Source organism: Centroberyx gerrardi, chromosome 7, assembly GCF_048128805.1.
Source record: "Centroberyx gerrardi isolate f3 chromosome 7, fCenGer3.hap1.cur.20231027, whole genome shotgun sequence".
Classification (NCBI taxonomy): domain Eukaryota; kingdom Metazoa; phylum Chordata; class Actinopteri; order Beryciformes; family Berycidae; genus Centroberyx; species Centroberyx gerrardi.
Genome location: NC_136003.1, coordinates 31,755,187 through 31,775,861, shown reverse-complemented (window position 1 = coordinate 31,775,861; position 20,675 = coordinate 31,755,187). Strand labels below are relative to the sequence as shown.

The 20,675-nt window shown below is 40.1% G+C and overlaps 2 protein-coding genes across 2 annotated transcripts in view; both read right to left on the bottom strand.

Annotated features, from left to right (window-relative positions):
• The window catches only part of LOC139916982 (uncharacterized), a 99,772-nt gene that overhangs the window by 44,746 nt on the left and 34,351 nt on the right, over nt 1-20,675 (bottom strand). The gene's annotated exons all lie outside the window — the stretch shown is intronic.
• Nucleotides 954-20,607, bottom strand: LOC139918916 (NACHT, LRR and PYD domains-containing protein 3-like). The gene is made up of 12 exons (XM_078284750.1): nt 20,581-20,607; nt 20,118-20,177; nt 19,163-19,276; nt 18,554-18,661; nt 16,380-16,458; nt 14,910-15,138; nt 9,196-10,999; nt 7,538-7,711; nt 4,425-4,598; nt 3,950-4,123; nt 2,841-2,890; nt 954-2,642 (listed from the first exon to the last, which is right to left on the bottom strand). The coding sequence occupies exons 2-12, from the start codon at nt 20,123-20,125 to the stop codon at nt 2,080-2,082; spliced, it is 3,477 nt and encodes a 1,158-aa protein (XP_078140876.1). The 5' UTR covers nt 20,126-20,177; nt 20,581-20,607; the 3' UTR covers nt 954-2,079.

Here is a 20,675-nt window from a genome sequence, read left to right as displayed (position 1 = left end):
AAATAGGGTAGTATTTGGCAAGTTTTTTTTTTGTTTTTTTTTAGGTTTTCATATGAAATGTCTGGGCAAATTCTTAAACATTTATAAAAAGTGGAGTGAGTTGTTAGCACTGTCACCTCACAGCTAAAATGTCCCTGGTTCAATTCTCATGTCTTTATGTGTGGAGTTTGCATATTCTTCCCGTGTTCACCTGGGTTTCCTCCGGCTGCTCCATTTTCCTCCACAGTCCAGAGACATGCAGGTGGATTGATTCAGTTGCTCATTGGTATGAACAATGTACTGTTGTGTTTAATGAAATGCTGCCCTCTACTGGTCATAGAACAAAACCCCGACTGCAACAGTGTAAATAGGGCTAAATGAGATATTTCTCCTTAGTAGAACATCTCCATTGTTCAGCACACATATCTCTATAGGAGAACTGAAGGGTCAAACACATACTGGACACTCTGGGGACCCGTAGTCAGCACCACTCACTGTTATGTTGAAACCTTAATCTAAAACTCCTACTCTTCTACAAACAAGGCAAAGTAACTCAAGATTATATTATTTCATTATGTGTCCTGGATCATGTTTGGGATTATGCCTGTTTTCCATGATCAATACTGAGAGCTGGATCAGTGGTAACAGTGGATCCCAGGGCAGCTGATCACAGCAGAAACTAGAAAATGTGCTGAGTAGAGCACAGACCTCCGCCATATTTGACAACACCCCGCAATCGACATGAAAAGTGAATCAGTTCTTCCATGGCCCATAACCAACCTTCATACCAAGTCTTGTGCAAATCCGTGCCCAAGTTTTTGGATATCCTTTTAGCTGACGGACGGACGGACAAACACACAGACGCGGGTGAAAACACCAGAGCAACAATATAAACCGACATTAAACCAGCCAGTGTGACCCACCAGAGGGCGACGTAACTACACAAAATATTAACAGAGTCCATTCACAACTAATAAGACCAAAAAACAATATTGGTTTATTATAGAGCATTCATAATTACATATTAATGTCATCAACTTAGGTTTAAAACTGTACTTGTTTAAAAAGAAAAATACAACACAATATTACTCAGTAGATGAAAATGAAAGTTCTCAACTTGTTTTGAAATGTATATAAGTCAAGGTCTTAGGTTCCCCAAAATGGAAATATTATACTCTTCACCCCTGCTTGAAGGGGAATTTGACCAGAATCGACTTTATGATTGTTATTCTAAAAAGGGGACAGTGTCCTATAATTTGGCAATATTTTTTAATGTTTTATGTTTGTAATAATGAGCTCTCAAGATCAGTTTGAATGCAAACCTCTGACAACATTAATCTAGTGTCAGACTCCAAAAGGAGATGTCCTGCTTTGTTTAGTCAAGATTTAAATAGATTTGGTCCATCAGCAGAAATTGTAAAAATGCATCTATATTAAAAAATAGATATATGTTTGTGTGTGTTTTTGTTTTCATAATTCTAGACACTTTACATGAATATGTGAATCTGAGTGTCTCTGACATCTTGGTTCAACCAATCTGGCAATGTAAATCAGTGATGTCATATATTACATTTTCCTTGATTATGAGAAGTCATGACTCACAATTTATAAAACAACACAACAAAATATTGGATTATTTTTTGGCAATAATAATTACAAATTAAAGTAAAAAAAAAAAAATGCTTAAGATTATGCTCGTTTGAAATGAAGAACAAACAATATTCATGTAAACCGTTATTTTGGGAAACAACTGAAGAAACAACAGAGACATTTAGCTTGGAGTGGATTAGTAAAATACCAACTAAAATAAAAAGCTCCAAGCTAGCTAATAAATTGTTCATGTAAATTTGTACTCAAACTTAAATTTGTATCATGTTAAAACCATGTTCAGTTTCTGTACACATAAAATACACTGTTTACTGAGGAATCATGTTTGTACAAAGGGAAATTAGGAGTGAACTTATATGTGTAATATTCTGTAGGTGTGTTAACATCAATATGTGAATATGCTGCATGAATGTGTGTGTGTGTATGATCCTGTACAGAGCGAATTATAATTTCAGCAGCTGTCTTGTCTTGTCACTTCCCTGTGTCATTTCTCTACACAGGAGGCAACTCTAGTCTTCTATCTTGACACAGAGACACTGAGGAACCAGACCTTAACCCAAATTCAAACCCAGGGTAGAGGGGTTCAGTGAATGTGGAGTGGAAGGTGTGGATGTGGATCAGTGTGTCAGAGGAGACTCTGTAGAAGGACAGAGAGCCAGCAGACCAGTCCAGATACACTGCTACTCTGTCAGAGTCAGAGAAGGGAGGGATACGTATGATAGTTGTTCTCTTATTGTGCCAGGCAAAGTATCCCTTATCAGAGCAGAACAGACTCCAGGATTTGTCATTCTGTCCAAGCCTGCAGTCAGCACAATCTCCTTTCCTTCTGATTCCTCTGTATGTCACTCCTATATCAACCAGTCCTTTCCTTTCTACCTCCCAGTAACAGCGCCCAGTCAGACCATTTCTACACAGCACCAGTGGCCAGTAGTCAAATCTTTCTGGGTGATCAGGATATGGCTGCTCCTCTCTCATTGCTGTCACCTTTCTGTTGTCTTCAGACAGAGAGAGCTTTCTGTGTGCTGTGTTTGGGTCCACTGTGAGTTCACAGGCATCTGAGAGAACAAGACACAATACAGCAGCAGGTTTTGATCTAATAAACCTTTTCTGTTACTTATTTGTTGATTTATTAACAAAGTGACAATGAATTATTTAACACTTTCATGATCTCACAGTATATCAGCCAACATCTGCTTTCACAGTAGGATTTGAATGACTGGATGACACTTACTGCTAACTAAATACACACTTACACTTCCCCAGGTGTGATTTCAACCGTTGCACTCTATCTTCATGGTGCATTCTGGGTGGGTGGGGAGGGGGTAGGGGGGGGATAAACAAAGTCAGACCAGCATATTCTCTTTGATAATGGAACAAGACTAAGAGTCTAAAGGCCCTGACACACCAAACCGACGGTCGGCCGTCGGCCAATGTTGGGGCGTCGGTAAGCGTCGGTGTCCCTAGTTTTTGCGGTGTGTCCCGCACCGTCGGCACTAGTCGGACCCTGTCGCCGTCTTTTCGGCCGATTGAGCATGTTGAATCGGCGTCAGAGCCGTCGGTGAGAGAGATCACTCTGATTGGTAGTTCGTTGTTTTGCCTCTGGATGATTGGAACAGGAAAGAGCCGAGCGAAATTTTTAAAATCTGAGGTTTCATTTATCTCCAGCTCTCGACACAGGTTCGGGAAAGCCCCTTGAGCCTGTCTCTGGAGTAACGTTATTCATGATTTCACCCATTTAGTGCGGCATTATTTATTTTTCGCCTCCGCCTCTTCCTTTCGTCTTCCACAACCAAAAGACCAAGGGCTGACAACGCCAGTGCCATTTGCAACTTCTTATCAGACGGTTATTTCCCCTCACGCATGCGCAGAACGTACGTGCTAGTTGGCCGTCGGCTGTAGTCTTTGCGGTGTGTTCAAGTGCAACTTTTTGGACCAGACGTGGGGCGACGCAACAGTCGGCCTTAGTCGCCGCTGGTTCTTTGACGTCGGTTTGGTGTGTCAGGGCCTTAACAGCCCCGTGACATTGCATTTTTTGGAAGCATCCCTGCTGGGAATCAAACTCGCGTCTCCCAATGAGAGGCTGCAATCTAACTCCTTGCGGCACACTTTCAGCCACATGACCAAAAGTGGTGAACAGAGTGACCGACCGACATTGCGATCTATTGAGCCCCTGCTGTCGCAGTGCAAAAATAAATGGGCATTAAATAACCTTCCTTGTGAGTTTTCCACTCAACATCAGACATAACTCCTGTTAAAGATTAAACAAGATGACACAGCTGCACAGTATGACTGAGAAAATGGTTGCCAATCCCTAATTCCTCTATAAGACATCGCCTCTGCCTGGCAGCAAGCCTCTCCATACCTGAGAGAGTCCAGTCTCCAGTGTGGATCCTCCAGTCCAGCAGAGAGCAGCTTCACTCCTGAGTCTCCTGGATGATTGTAGCTCAGGTCCAGCTCTCTCAGATGGGAGGGGTTGGAGCTCAGAGCTGAGGCCAGAGAAGCACAGCCTTCCTCTGTGAGCAGACAGCCTGACAACCTACACACACACACACACACACACACACACACACACACACACACAATTTGAGAGTTCTTGACTCAATTTGTGACAGAATCTGAGAAGTCCTTTGCGGTATTTTAGGTGTTAACAACAGAGGCAGTAAGGAGAGAAAATGATGAACTATAATCATGGAAAATAGTTCAGAGGGACTAGAAAGTACAGCTAAATTTTAGTATCCTGGCTGATTAGAAAGCCAAAATAGAGAAAATTGTACAGAGGTTAGGTACCTTCACTGACATTATGCATGGGGAAAAAAAAGAAGAAGAAGAATACTGACCTGAGAGTTTCCAGTCTACAGTGTGGACTCTCCAGTCCAGCAGAGAGCAGCTTCACTCCTGAATCCTGCAGGTCGTTGTTACTCAGGTCCAGCTCTCTCAGACTAGAGGACTGGGAGCTGAGAACTGAGGCCAGAGCTTCACAGCTTCTCTCTGACAGCTTACAGACACTCAGCCTAAATTGACATGGAAAGATATGAAAATGTTATCCTCTTATATGTTAATGTCATTATTGTCTGTGTTTTTTTGGGCACTGCTTTCATATTATTATTACTAGCATTGCTCTCTGTTTACCGTCTACAGCCCTCTAAAAGCACAGTTTGCTGTATCCACTATCTGGAGTCACCAACTTCATCCATGCTAAAAATGTATTCACACATGGTATTGTGCGGTGATTTGGATAAATACATCCACCAAATGGCATATGCTATGTTCTTGTGTACAATTAGCCACAAGAAAGAATGGGAATAGTCAACCCATTCTCATTCCCAACTCGTCTTATTTTGACGCTTTGTCAAATCCCTTGGCATCACTCTAATGATGCAAAAGGTACCCTTTCGCGTCTGTATAGGAACTACGCCCACAACTTTTTCTCCTAGACCACGGAACACAGAAGCGTTACATAGTCTAGGCTACATTTCTGCCCAAATAAGGGATTCCGGTTTGCTGCATGTCTTTGCTTAAGCTATTTGGTGCTAATATTGATTGAGCAATTTCGAGGCCAAATGTAAAAAAAAAAAGAAAAAAAAAAGAAAATCGCTTGCATTTTGGCACTTGATGTCACCTGCTAAATAAATAAATGAATAAACGAATACATTTGGCTCATAACCTGTATAACAAGTTATATCAGTGGCATCTTAATAAACGCAGCAAAATAGCACCAACAAAAGTATATTTTTGTAATTTTTTGGTTATATCCTTTTGTAACTTTTTGGTTCAGACTGTATTGCATCTTTGTAATACTGAGCAGTTTGCCTTTTCACAACCCTAACCTTAGGCCATCCGGAAAAACTACAGTTTGCACTGTTTAGCACTTCCACACCCTGCTGTGTGGGTATTGTAGTTGTATTGTTGTTTCTCCCATAGTGGACACTGTAAACATGGAACTGACATTGTTACTGGGGTATTTGAGGGTGGAAAAAAACATATCTTTTGTCAGATTTGAGCCATCTTAATGGGAAGCAAGAGAATTTCAGAAAATATTGCATTTCAACCCAACTCAGTGCCGCCCACCATCAGTAACCTCACCCCATGAAAGTGCATCTCAGTAGCTTTCTAGAAAAGTTGACCCCATGTCTCTAGCCCCTTCTGTTGCTGCATAATAAGCCTTCAAATGTGGCCCGGGGTCAGAGTTCAAAGGGCAATATTGCAGTGCAGGAACCACCCATGTTCTTCATATTGGCATATGTTTCTCTCCAGGTCAAGGTTTTTCCAAATATGTCTTCAATTTTTAATTTTCACCTCTGTCCGGCTCCAGCCTCTTCCAAGCATACTTTCTGAGACCCTTTGAAACTCCAGCCTAGTGGAAAACATCCTTCAAGGTATTGATGTTTTCCCAATCACAGTCATACTTTTGGATTTAGGCTAGTGTAGACCTAATTTCACCTACCAAATACATCTGGATTGTTGTCATAGGAAAAATCATATTGGATAACATTGCTGCTTTTGATGCAATTTAGCCCCTCCCCCAAACCTCCTGAATGGTTCTACATGGTCAGGATTATAGTATGTTGTAGCCTCAATATCCCTCTGTTTACAGATTAAGTTTCCTACACATATCTCTTAAAATTACCATGTTATGACCTTGTAGTCTCCATAGCTGATTTGTGGTTTATCCTTACCAAGGGGTGATAAGTTGATAATCAGATGGACATGGCCATGACATTTACTATGCATGGCCTCAGATCAGTGAGCTTCTTAAAATAATATCCCAACTTGGTCTTAGCACCAAAGAGCTCAAGCAAAGAAATGCAGCAAACTGGAACCCCTTATTTGGGCAGAAAATTTAGGCTAGACTATGTAACACTTCCATGTTCCGTGGTCTAGGTAGGCATCCAATACTGCCGCAAGAGGCTTTACCATGGAGTCTACTGAACACCCGGTACGTTCCAATGCAGACAAGAGGGTACCTTTTGCGTCATTACAGTGATGCCAAGGGATTTGACAAAGTGTCAATATAGGATGAGTTGGGAATGAGAATGGGTTGGAATAGTACAATTAGAAGGAAGGAATAGTACATTAGTACAATCAGCCACAAGAAGGAATGACAAAATATATAATGTTTATATAAAAATTAGTAAACATTTTAAAAAATAATGTTGTTGTTTTTTTTTTTAAATAACATGAGAAGATTAGAAAGAACAAAATATAACACAAAAGCAACTCAATAAAAGAGTGTTTTATGGAGCATTTTTTGAATTTGCTAGCCTAAGTCCCTCAGGAAGTAATTCCACAGTCTAGGGGCCCTCATAGCAAAAGTGTAATCACCTTGAGTCTAGACTGAGGGACAGTCAGACGGACCCAAAGATCTTAGTTTGCTCTCTGTAACTAAGGGCCAAAACTAGCCATGCTTTAAATGTGCTCTGTAAAATCTTAATATCAATGCTATATCAACTGCTAACTAGTGTAGAGACACTACACATGGGGATATATGATCTCTTTTTAGCACAAGTTAAAATCTTAGCTGCTCTATTCTGAACAAGCTGGAGATGTCACAGTGAATCAGTGATCAGAATAGAACAGGGGCTGGAAAAGTCCAAGACCTTCTTTCCAGTTAGATTGAAACCCTACCCTGATGAAGGCGAGGTAAGGTGGGATAGACATCCCCTTTTGTATGTTTTGACTCTCCTTACTGGACATGCCAAGATAATAAAGACATTTTTAATGTACAAGTAAGAGTGCCTTGGTGATTTTGGAGTGCACTATTCTCCCTTTTTTCCTTTGTTAGATTGAAATGCCATTTAAAAATTGGCTCTGGAATCCTGATGTAAAGCTTGTAGGGTCACCCTTTTGCAGATTCAGAAATACTGACCTGAGACAGACAGTCTTGAAAACATGGATGTAGTTTGGAGAAATGTGTCAAATCAACTGAGAAAGAGATGTAAATTGTTCTTACCTGAGAGTTTCCAGTCTACATTGTGGACTCCCCAGTCCAGCAGAGAGCAGCTTCACTCCTGAATCCTGCAGGTCGTTGTTACTCAGGTCCAGCTCTCTCAGACTAGAGGACTGGGAGCTGAGAACTGAGGCCAGAGCTTCACAGCTTCTCTCTGACAGCTTACAGACACTCAGCCTCAATGAAGATATACAGATTTGAAAACGTTACTCTCTTATATTTAATGAGACTGATATCTGTATTTTGTAAGGCACTGATTTTATGACTGTCTATGTAAAGCTGGATGGAAAGAAAACTGATTTTGAAATATTACAAGATTTCCTCTTAAAAGAAGATGAAAATTACTTCACTAAAATGACTATGAAAATCCTGATATCAAACTTGCAGGGTCATCCTTTCTAAAACCAAGGAATTACTAGTGGACTTTCCCCACGACTTTCGAAGAGCCGTGGGGACCACCTACCCTTGGTCATCAACAACTCTGAAGTTCAACAAGTGGACAGCTACAAATTCCTGGGAGTGACAATCTCCTCCACCTTGAAATAGGAGGATAACACCACTACTATTCTCAAGAAAGCACACCAGAGACTTTTCTTTTTAAGACAACTGAGAAAATGTGGTACATCCAGGAATGGAATGGTGCAGTTTTATAGAGCAGCAGTGGAGCATCCCTACCTATGCAATAACTGTGTGGATTGGCAACATGTCAGCTGAGGACAGGAGACAGTTGGACAAAGTGGTACGTACTGCATCCGGAATTATCGGATGCGATCTCCCACCCCTAGCAGAAATCTATGAGGCTAGACTACAAAAGAAGGGCCTTAAAGTTCTAAAGGACCCCTCTCACCCGGCTAACAACCTTTTTAATCTTCTGCCTTCTCAAAAAAGACTTAGAAGTGTTAAGACCAGAACATCCAGATTGCAAAATAGCACATATCTAGAAGCTGTCCGCCTCCTTAACACTCTAAACTTAGCAGCGCAGGTCGCTCAGTAAGTTTAAATCACTGTGCAATAAGACAGATGTTTTTTTATTATGCGCTTACTTACGCATTTGAAGCACTTTATCTAGTGGGTCGTTTGATGTTGCTGCTAATTCCCCTACAGGTGCTAGTGTTTTACCCATGGTGTTCTTATGTGTTGGAGTTTATTTTATTCTACCCATTTTTTTTATGCTTTTATGATTATTTTAGGGCTTGGATGTTATCTATCTGTTTTATACTTCTTTTTTGAATGTATTATGTGTTTTTTAAGTGAGTGGTTGTATGTGTTTGTCTGTGTTTAAGTGAGCTCACTAAGACAAATTCCAATCAACTCTGTTGATATGGCAATAAAGTATTGAATCTTGAATCTTGAATCTTGAATCCCTCAAGAATACTGACCTGAGGGTGTCCAGTCTACAATGTGGACTCCCCAGTCCAGCAGAGAGCAGCTTCACTCCTGAATCCCGCAGATCGTTGTCACTCAGGTCCAGCTCTCTCAGACTAGAAGACTGGGAGCTGAGAACTGAGGCCAGAGCTTCACAGCTTCTCTCTGACAGCTGACAGACACTCAGCCTGAAGAAGAATTATCAATCATTAAACTTTGAAAATGCTTCTATATTATTGCAAGTAAAAATGATCAAATTTAATATATTGAACCTATCAAGTTTTCTATGTACCTACAAAGATTTATTGGAGGCTTGGACTACTGGCAGCAGCCTCAGAAGACCCTCCTCTGAAGCAGAGTATTTCTTCAGGTCAAACACGTCCAGCTCTTTTTCTGATGACAGCAACATGAAGACCAGAGCCGACCACTGAGCAGGGGAGAGTTTGACTGTGGAGAGACTTCCTGATGTCAGGTACTGTTGGATCTCCTCCACTAGAGAACGGTCATTCAGCTCATTCAGACAGTGGAACAGATTGATGCTTCTCTCTGGAGAAGGATTCTCCCTGATTTTGTCCTTGATGTACTGGACTGTTTCCTGATTGGTCTGTGAGCTACTTCCTGTCTGTTTCAGCAGGCCTCGTAGGAGAGTCTGATTGGTCTCCAGTGAAAGACCCAGGAGGAAGCGGAGGAACAAGTCCAGGTGACCATTTGGACTCTGTAAGGCCTTGTCCACAGCACTCTGATAGAGGTGACTTGCCATAGATCTGTCCCTAAATAGTGTAAACCTCCAGGATGTTGATAGTTGCTCTGACATTAGAACATCATCAGTGTTGATGAATGTCAGAAAGACATAAACAGCAGCCAGAAACTCCTGAATGCTCAGATGGACAAAGCAGAACACCTTTTCCTGATGCAGCCCACGCTCCTCTTTAAAGATCTGTGTGAACACTCCTGAGTACACTGAGGCTGCTCTGATATCAATGCCACACTCTGTCAGGTCGGCTTCATAGAAGATCAGGTTGCCTTTCTCCAGCTGCTCAAAAGCCAGTTTTCCCAGAGACTGAATGATCATCCTGGTCTCTGTAGTCCAGGGTGGATCTGTCTCAGCTCTCCCATGATACTTGACATTCCCCTGTATGGACTGAACCACCAGGAAGTGGATGTACATCTCAGTCAGGGTCTTGGGCATCTCTCCTCTCTCATCTGTTCTCAACACATGCTCCAGAACTGTAGCAGTGATCCAGCAGAAGACTGGGATGTGGCACATGATGTGGAGGCTTCGTGAAGTCTTGATGTGTGAGATGATTCTGCTGGCCAGCTCCTCATCTCTGAATCTCTTCCTGAAGTACTCCTCCTTCTGCGGGTCAGTGAACCCTCTCACCTCTGTCACCATGTCAACACAGTCAGGAGGGATCTCATTGGTCGCTGCAGGTCGTGTGGTTATCCAGAGGCGAGCAGAGGGAAGCAGTTTCCCCTTGATGAGGTTTGTCAGCAGCACATCCACTGAGGTTGACTCTGTAACATCAGTCCAGATCTCATTGTTCTGGAAGTCTAGAGGAGGTCGACACTCATCCAGACCGTCAAAGATGAACACAACCTGGAACTTGTCAAACCTGCAGATTCCTGCTTCTTTGGTCTCAATAAAGAAGTGATGAACAAGTTCCACCAAGCTGTACTTTTTCCCTTTCAGCAAATTCAGCTCTCGGAAAGTGAATGGAAATATGAACTGAATATTGTGGTTGGTTTTGTCTTCAGCCCAGTCCAGAGTGAACTTCTGTGTTAAGACTGTTTTCCCAATGCCAGCCACTCCCTTTGTCATCACTGTTCTGATTGGTTTGTCTCTTCCAGGTAAGGGTTTAAAGATGTCTTCACATTTGATTGTTGTTTCTGGTCTCACTGGTTTCCTGGATGCTGTTTCAATCTGTCTGACCTCATGTTCATCATTGACCTCTCCACTCTCTCCCTCTGTGATGTGGAGCTCTGTGTAGATCTGATTCAGAAGTGTTGGGTTTCCTGCTTTAGCAATCCCCTCAAACAAACACTGAAACTTCTCCTTCAGATTAGATTTGACTTTACGTTGGCAGATGGGAGCAAGAGTTTCTGAATGAAAAAAAGAATGAATCACATCATTTTGCATTTTCCCACCATTTCCCCTTTACATCATGTTAAACTTGTTAAAAGCCTCTGACACGAGCCCCTCACTGCAAATGAGCGCATTAATGGTGGAGCAGATCTGAAGCAGTGGGTTCTCGTTTAGATGGCATTGATGAATCGGTCTGTTCTCGTCTGGACGGAATAGATGGCTCACTGAAAGAGATACAGTCTTCAATCTCTTCTGTGGAGGGCTCCCTCTCAAGCTTGACTAGCAGGGTGGTGAAAACAGAGAGGAGGTTGGATGAAGCAGAAAACAGAATCTCTGCCACTGAGGACAGGTATAACTCTCAAAGTACCCAGCTCTCCGCCATGAAGAAAACAATAGATCAGTTACGGCTAAAAGTTGATGACTTGGAGAACCGTGGTCGGCGCAAAAACATTAAGATCGTGAACCTAGTCAAAAATGCTGAGGGTAGCACCCCACTTCTGAAATTTATCCAGGATATGCTACCAGGCTGGCTGGATGTCCCTGCAGAATTTTCCTGCTCCAAGCCCTAATAGCTCTCTAGAAGCATACTGGTGCGCTTTCTGCGTTATTCCCAAAAAGAAACTTTTCTGAGAGCTGTGATGAAGAAGCGTGACGGTTCTACTCGGATCTATCTACTGAGGTCCTATGGAAAAGATGGGAGTTTGATACAGTGAGGAAGGCTATGGCTCATCGGAACATGTACTGGGGATTTGCATACCCAGCCCGACTCCGGTGCCTGCATGACGACCCCGAATCTGTGACTCGTTGCAATGTGGAACTACTATAGGAGGAAAAATAATTTTGTTCCTACCCATTTCCCCCACTGAAACTATAGACAACTTATAAGGTAACAGTACTACAGTAGGCTGGATATACAGTAGAATGGCTGGCCATGCTACTGTGGCAAGCCAAAGCTAAATGGCAAATTGCCTGACAGACTAATGTGAATGTTTTTTTGTTATTGTTTGTTTTTTTCTCCTTAGCCAGTATCAATCAGCCTGTGGTTATGTTTGTTGCCTTTGTGATGTCAGGGACCTTTTCCCTCATTTTTTTTTTTTCCTAATTTTTTTAAATTTTGGGGGCAACAAATGGAACTCTGGAAGCACATTTGGGGTGGTGATGTGGGTACAAGCAGCTATGCTGATATTGTGGTCAGTTATAAACGACGATGTATGGCGACTGTTATGTTTGTAATGTACCCTGTCGTTTGGTGTCAGAGTTGGGGAGGGGGGAGGTTGTTGTTACTGTTGTTTCTGTTGTTTTTTGTTTTGTTTTTCTAATTACAGGGTCTCACAGAAGTTTTATGTTGTCAGTCAGTATTACTTTGATTATAGTATTCACTTGCTTATATAACACTCTTTATGACTGACTCATTTAGACTTGTTACGTTGAACGTCCAAGGGATTGGTCATGTAATTAAGAGGAAAAAAATTCTAACATTTTTAAAAAAACAAAAAATTGCTTTTGCCCTGCTTCAGGAAACCCAATTGTCTAGTAAAGAGCATCGAAAACTTAAAAGAGATTGGGTTGGCCAAATGTATTTCTCTTCCTATTACTCAAACAAAAGAGGTACTGCAATTCTTATAAATAAGAACATTCCTTTTATACTTGAATATGAAGAGAGAGTCAGAAGGTAGATTTATTTTGATTACAGGTTCCATTCTTGGCCAGCATATTACAATTTTAAATATTTATGCCCCAAATGTGGACTACCCTCAATTTATGTTACAGATGGTTTTGCTGTTTAGCCAATATTGTAAAGGTCTTGGTTTCTTAGCTGGTGATTTCAATTGCATAATGAACATCAGTCTGGACAAGTCCTCCTCTGTTCTGGAAAAGTTTAATTTGGGTTCCAACTTCATTAAGTTAGTCAAACTTCTATACTCTGACCCAATGGCAACAGTCAACACAAATGGCTTGCTGTCTGAGAAATTCCCAGTAAGTAGGGGTTGTAGACAGGGTTGCCCCTTATCTCCACTTTTATTTTTGTTAATCATTGAACCCCTGGCCGAATCCCTCAGATCCAACAACAATATTTGTGGTGTAATAGTAGATGAGAAAGATCATTGCATTTCGCTATATGCTGACGACGTCCTTTTATACTTGACAAACCCTTAAATTTTAATCCCCACGGTTTTGGACACCATTGCCTGCTACAGCAATCTATCAGGTTATAAAATTAACTTAGATAAATCTATGGAAATGCCTCTAAATATTCTCCGCAATGCTGACATTCTACTGCAATCTCCATTTCATACAGAGAAAGGCTTTAAGTATTTAGGCATCTCGGTCACCCCTGACCTTAATGAATTATTCCAGGTAAACTATCCACCCCTGATCAAGAAAATTAAAGAAGATTTAGTCAAATGGTCTGCCTCACCAACCTCCCTTTTTGGGAGAATTAATGTTATATGGATGAATATTCTCCCCCGCCTGAATTACTTCCAGAGTCTTCCATGCTTTCTGTCCTCTACCTTTTTTAAAAGATTGAATACTCATATTTCTAGATATATATATGGAATTATAAAAAGCTGAGAATCAAGTTTTCTAAGTTCATTAAACCAAAAGGCTTGAGTGGAGCATCACTGCCCAATCTCCAGCTTTACTATTGGTCTGCTCAAATTAAAAACATGAAAAATTGGATTCTAGATAGGCATGATTCACTATGGGTTAGCACTGAATCATTTGCTTGCCACCCAAGATGGCTTAAATCACTCTCTTTTATTTATAATGTCGATCATGTGGAGTCTTTAACTAGCAATTTGATCGTATACAACACACTATTAGCTTGGAGGGATGTGAGAAAATATTTAAATATTCCAACCATTATTTCTCTTTGGTCCTCCATTGCTCTTAACCCTGATTTTCCTTCCACAAATTAGAAGCATTGCTCTTTTAAACTGGTTGTCAAAAGGACTCCTGGATCTCTCAGGTCTCTTTACACAGGATCATTTGAAATCATTTGAACAGATCAGAATTGGTTTGATTTACCCAACAAGGTTTTTCTTTTAATTGTTACAAATAAGACACTTTGTGCAGTCTCTTTTGAGGGAGGATAAATTACGTTTAGAGATGTCAGAGTTTGAGAAATGTCTTATTTCCACTGATAGCCTCAAGGGTAATATTTCATATATATATATATATATATATATATATATATATATATATATATATATATATATATGTCAAATAGCCGTCTGGAAGCATGATCTGGAGGTAACATTCAGTAGGAATGATTGGTCAATAATTTGTAATAGAATCTTTCTCAAGTGTACCTGAACAACATTTAACATTTTTTCAAATTTTAAAAGTAAATGTAAAGCGCATGCAGGTACTTTTATCCACTCATTTAGGACCTGTGACAAGATCCAAAATTATTGGAAAGATGTTCACTCAACCATTCAAGATATTATAGGAAAACAATTTGTTATGAGTTCAAGCCTGTATCTCTTGAGTTATGACCCAGTTACAATCTTTGACAAAGACACCGACTGTTTGTTAAATATTCTTGTTTATCTAGCTAAAAAATGTATACTTTGTTATGTCTACTCCACAAGTACCTTCTACAAGTATGTGGCTGTCACAGACCTCAACCTTCTTACCCCTGGAAAAACTGACTTATGATTTGCATCAGAAATTGAACAAATTCTGAGGGACATGGTCACCCTTGTGGTTGTACCTAGAGAGAATCTCACCTGATCCTGTATACTTACTTAGTACTTACTTACTTTTTTTTTGTTTGTTTTGTTTTGTCTGCTTGGTTGCGTCTATGTTTACTGTTGTGGGGGTGGGGGTGGGTTGATTGTTATTGTCTTTGTTGTTTGTCTTTATTGTTATTTGTAATAATGTGCAATAAAAAAGAATGAAAAAAACAAAAAAGCCTCTTACTGCTCTGCAGAGAGTCAGCCAGCTCCTCCTGCTTCATTCTCCTCAGGAAGTGCAATGTGATCTTCAGAAGTGCCTCTCTGCTGCTCCTCCTCTGCTCTTCGTCTTCACCACCCACCTCCACCTCATCCTCCCTCTGCCTCTCTGAGCATTCTGGATAATCTGGACCCAGAACCGTCTGGAACCTCTTCAGTTCATTCTTCATATAAGTGACAATGTTCTCCTCAAGCAACTGGAACAGAATAATATATAAACTAGACAATACAGTGTCACATTTATCTTTGTAGACTAGCCAAAAATGCATAAATTGTTGAATCATTAAATACAAAGATACATAGGCTATATGTAAGCCCAAATATACACACATTACCAATTGCATATGCTTTTATACCTAAAAAGAGACACTCACTCACACACACACACACACACACACACACACACACACACACACACACATACACACGCAAACACACACCCATACACACAGATATGCAATGCAATCAAAGAGACTACAATTAACCGAATACACAAATCAACATGAAAGGAATGATTAAGTGATGATCTGACTGGAAGTTTTGTAAGAATTACTCGGGTACGTTTGGAATGTTTACTTTTTACATGGTGACAGCACCACTACTCTACTGTCATATTTGCTGGGACCAGACCAGTTGGGACCAGAAACAAACCTTAAGCAAAGCTTTAGGTCTGTTTCAAATCAGAATCTCACAGGAAATTGGGTTATAAAACACTATCTAATAAGCCATGCTTACATTGACCAATCAGAACAAAATTTCCTATATAGGCTACAACTCGGCTTGACATATATGCATACAGTACACCCTTGTGCATATGTACCAAATTGTATTATGTTTGGACAAACTACCATGAAATTATGACCCTTGGTCTTCTGAAACTGTGTATCCATTTTGGTGTCAATAGATCAAAAAATTTGAGCCTGCTATGAAAAACTGTCAAAAAAAAAAAAAAAAGTCGAAAATCTAATATGGCAAAGGCAAATTTCATGTTTTTCAAGTCATGTTTCTAGAAGTCCTGACCTTTTGAAATTTTTGCTTTTGATCAGTGGCGACAGCGCCACCATCTGGAATGTTGCTGTCAAAATTGATTTTACCCATCTGCATTAGTAGCTGCACAATTAGTTTGAGTGGAATTAATATCTTAATGTATGTTGAAGTTATGCAAGTCCAAATTTTTGGGTAGAAGAAAAAATGAAGCAACAAAGAAAGCAAAAGAGAAAGAAAAAAAGAAAGACCACCAATAGACTAAATAAAGAAAGAAATAAAACAGCATAGTCCACCAATTAAACTTTCATTCTAAACTTGTAAAAATCAACTTCAAATCCATCCTGCATGGATTGAAAAACCCACTGGTCTGAAGAGTGTAGCATGGAGACAATTAGATGCTTGTTTTTCATTTCATTTGTAGTTGAAGTAAAATCTGTTAACATTTACACACCATAAATATGGAGTCCAGGTCTGTTTGATGCTCCTGGCCAGACTGACCACTGGGAGCCTCTGACCTCTCCTGGTGGACTCTGTGGAGAAAACAAAAGCATGACATATTAGGTCATATTATGTCTAACATACACACACACACACACACACTTTAAATACTTGAGAGTACACTGAGCAGTTTAAGGGGATGGTAAACAAATTTGTGTAATCAGATTTTAAATATCTAATTGTTAAATGGATGAAAAATATGTTACTCTCCAGGTCGAGACCTTTCCAACAATGTATTTGGTTTAGCTCTATGACAAAGTTTTAATTTTCTCATTTCAGGGACACAAGCCATCCCAGGCCTAGTTTCACAGAGCACTTTGAAGGCCCAATATATAAAATGAAGCTTTTTGTTTCTTTGTTGTAGAGCTAAACCAAATACATCGTTGGAAAGGTCTCGACCTGGAGAGTAACACATGTCAGTATGAAGATTATGCATGGCTCCTGATTTTAAATACTGACCTTTGAACCTTGACCTCGGTGTATGTTTGAAGGCTTATAATTCAGCAACAAATGGGGTTACAGACATGGGACCAACTGTTATAGAGAGCTCTTAACCTCAGCTATCATGTGAATATACTCAACAACTGGGGGCGCTGTCAAATATGGGTAAAATATGGTTAAAGTTAATTTTCACCCATTTAACAATTAGATATTTAAAATCTGATTACACAAATGTGTTTACCATCCCCTTAAACTCCTCAGTGTACTCTCAATTCAGTATTCACAACTTCCAATTCTAGGAAAAACACTAATATTTTTTAAAAACTGCAATTCCCTAGAGCCGCGCCATGCAGCTTGATATAAATCAGCCCACAGTTGTAGTTCTTCTGGTTTGCAAATTAGGGTTGTAAATCTAGGGTTGTAAAAAGATATATCTACTGAATATATCAAATATCTAGTACAGCTGAACTAGTAATTACACTGCATCTAGATGATCTATGTTAAGAAAAAGTAAAGATGTTGGTTTATTTCAGATATTTTAGCCAAAACAGGAGTCGACACAGAAACACGTTGGATGACGTGGCTCACGGAAGGGCATTGTGGGCGGACTTGACGCGTTTGACTCCTGTTTTGGCTAAAATATCTGAAATAAACCAACATCTTTACTTTTTCTTAACATACATCACCTAGATGCAGTGTAATCACTAGTTCGGCTGTACTAGATATTTTATATATTCAGTAGATATATCTTTTTATGATCACTTTGCAAACCGGAAGAACTACATGTGGTTTCAGCGATAGCAGCGTGCATAGCAACCACCATAGCAAGAGTAAAAAAGCCTGAATGAATCTTCGTAATAACTAACAAACTAAACATCATATACATTCACTGAACGAAGATTATGAAAATAAAATGCACATTTCTCGCTAGAAATGTTATCAAAACGCATTTTAATGCCGAAATTATGTTAAAATATAGCATTTTCCACTGAGAATAAAAGGAATGTCAGCCATTTTTTTTTTGGCCGCAAAGAGAAACTTGACAGTCACGTGACGTGGACACAGACCAACGTAGCCAGTCCCTGCTGTGATCCAGTTTACCAATAGATGATAACAGCCTACTGAGCCAACTAGGAGGTCGAGTAGGGCAATACTACCTCATATCTATGGTCCCGATAACGGCCATTTAATCGGCTGATAACATCCGAAGCGGGTGAACAGCCAGGCTACCAGTGTCACAATCCAGCAGTCTGTATTAGCTGTCATAGAGAATGGGGTATTATGATTGGCTGTCTAGGCTTTGGAGCGGGCATAATTGGCAAGTAGGAAGCAATGTTAAGCTGCTCACGGGTGATATGAGCCAGTGAAGAAGGCCAACTGAGAAAATGGTGTGCACACACACACACACACATACACACACACCTACACACACACACACACACACACACACACACACACACACACACACACAAACAAGTCATTACAGGTATTGTGATCTGTTATGATGGATCCTGGCAAAAACACAAGGTGAACTCCACTGTAAATGCTGCTCTGACTATTGGATGTGATGTTTTGAAAGAGGAAACTAAGTCAACATGGTGTGAAGGGCCGGACCAATTATATATCTCATTAGTGATAGTCTGATAACAAACCCATCTGTTTACATCATCATTTGTAAATCCTTACCTTTGATCAATAGGGTGCTGTTTGAAGTCAAAAAGATGACCCATAGACCGGTCACTCTTCATGGACACACAGCTGGGTTCAGGGGAGTCTGGTCTCTCCTCCTGGATCCTGATAGAAACACAGGATGGACAAAACAGGGGTGATGGTAGTAAAAAGGTTAGAGAGGCAGGCTTTTGACCAGAGGGTCGACAGTTCCTGACTTGGAGTGTGAGGAGAGTAAATGAGTAGGCGGGATTGTGGTGTTTAAAATTTGGCCTCAAGCAGCTGTAAACCTAACTAACCACTCGAGGGCGCTCAGTAGCTAGTTAGGAAACTATACTTGTAAAATACACACCAGCACCCTAACTTCAACCACAGTAAATGAGGAACACTCTTCTCTCCCTCCACAACTCCCACCAAAGCCCTTATACAAAGAAACTTAAGTCTCAAATTGCTCCGCTGGAGTTCTTAGTAGTCAAAAGTAGCAGACTGTGGTACATACTGGGCAGCTCTGAGGTCTGAATATATAAGTATATGTATGTAACGAAGAGCGATGCTGAAAAAAACTTCTCTGGATAAAAATAGTTAAAACATGAACACAGTAACATTTAAATGGTAGTAACAGCTTACGTCTTTTCAGAAGAATGGGGTTCATCTTTAAAATCAACAAGGACAACGTCTGATCGGTCACTCTTCATGGGCACACAGCTGGGTTCAGGAGAGTCTGGTCTCTCCTGATGAGACCTGATAGACAGGAGGAAGACCACCAGGGTGGCAAATTAACTTTATAGTCAATTACCAGCCACAGTAGCAGGTGGATAGCCAGAAACTACCAGGTAGATATTAAAAATTTAAATATTTGCACACCAATGTTCAATAAAGTTTAAAGCTTAGTACCTCCCTCTGTCACGTGCTGTGGGATTATGGTGTTTAAAACTTGGCATCAAGCAGCTGTAAACCTAACTAACCACTAGAGGGCGCTCAGTAGCTAGTTAGGAAACTATACTTCTAAAACACACACCAGCACCCTAACTTCAACCACAGTGATTGGTTTTAATAAAATATAAAATAAGTGGAATTAAAGTTGATCAGATAACCGATTAAAACAATTTTGATAAATAGAGTTTTTGACCTGAATAAACAGCCTATATAAAATAACTTAAGTATCAAAGTCCAAACCAGTGTCCAATGTCAGAGTCCAATCAACAGTCTATGGCAGAGAAATCACATAATTGGATATTGTTTTATTATGCGTCTATCAAATGTTAAAATTTAACCACAACAATGATTTAAAGAGCAGCCTTCCTGCTCTGATTCAAACAGCTTTAAAAACATTACAACAAATAAACATGTTCATGACTTTAACATTAACACCCAAACACTGATGTGTTCACAAACTGTTACAGAAAAGTGTTTTTATGTTTTGAACATAAACAGTGAGTTTCCTCACATACAACCCCCTAATCACAAATGAAGGTTTGTTCTGTATTCATGTCTTATTACAGTTAAATCAATCAACAGTAAACATGAATGTGTTGAAAAATAAAACACTATAAGCTGTAATATAAAGTGTTGACTACAATACCTTTCCATGTTGGAAATAACCTGCTGCCACACCGATAAGTGAAAGATTACTTGCTTGATACTGTTGCAGAGAGAGAGAGAGAGAGAGAGAGAGAGAGAGAGAGAGACAGAGAGAGAGAGAGAGAGAGGGGGGGGGGGGGGGGGGGGGGGGGTTCGATGTCCTTATTAAAAGCAACACAATAAATTACTTTTAATAGTCTGCTACTCCTACTTTTATACTTTTAGATGACGTTTACATTTACACTAACTAACGCTAATATGTTTGAAAACTGTTACAAGAGTTATGTTTTGAACCTAAAAAGCGTGTTTTCATAAAGACACGCCTTTATTTTTCATTATCATTTTTATAGTCTAAATAAAGTAACGGTAACGGTAAGATAAAATATATGCTGGAATAGAGTAACTACTTCATTAACGTAGGCTAATAAACTGTAAACTGGCAAGTAAACTGTATGCTACAATACCTTTTGGTGGTTAAAATAATCCGCGCCACGCCAATACGTTAAAGCGAAAGTATTCAGCAGCTTCAACAAGGAAATTAACCAGAGAGAGAGAGAGA

Excerpts from the sequence above, each read along its gene's own strand:
- LOC139918916 (XM_078284750.1), bottom strand. Across the intron at positions 15,139-16,379 it reads ACCTGGACTCCATATTTATG|TTGCTTGAGGAGAACATTGT; the intron begins GTGTGTAAATGT and ends ATTCTGTTCCAG. Across the intron at positions 4,599-7,537 it reads TGTAGACTGGAAACTCTCAG|GCTGAGTGTCTGTAAGCTGT; the intron begins GTAAGAACAATT and ends ATGTCAATTTAG.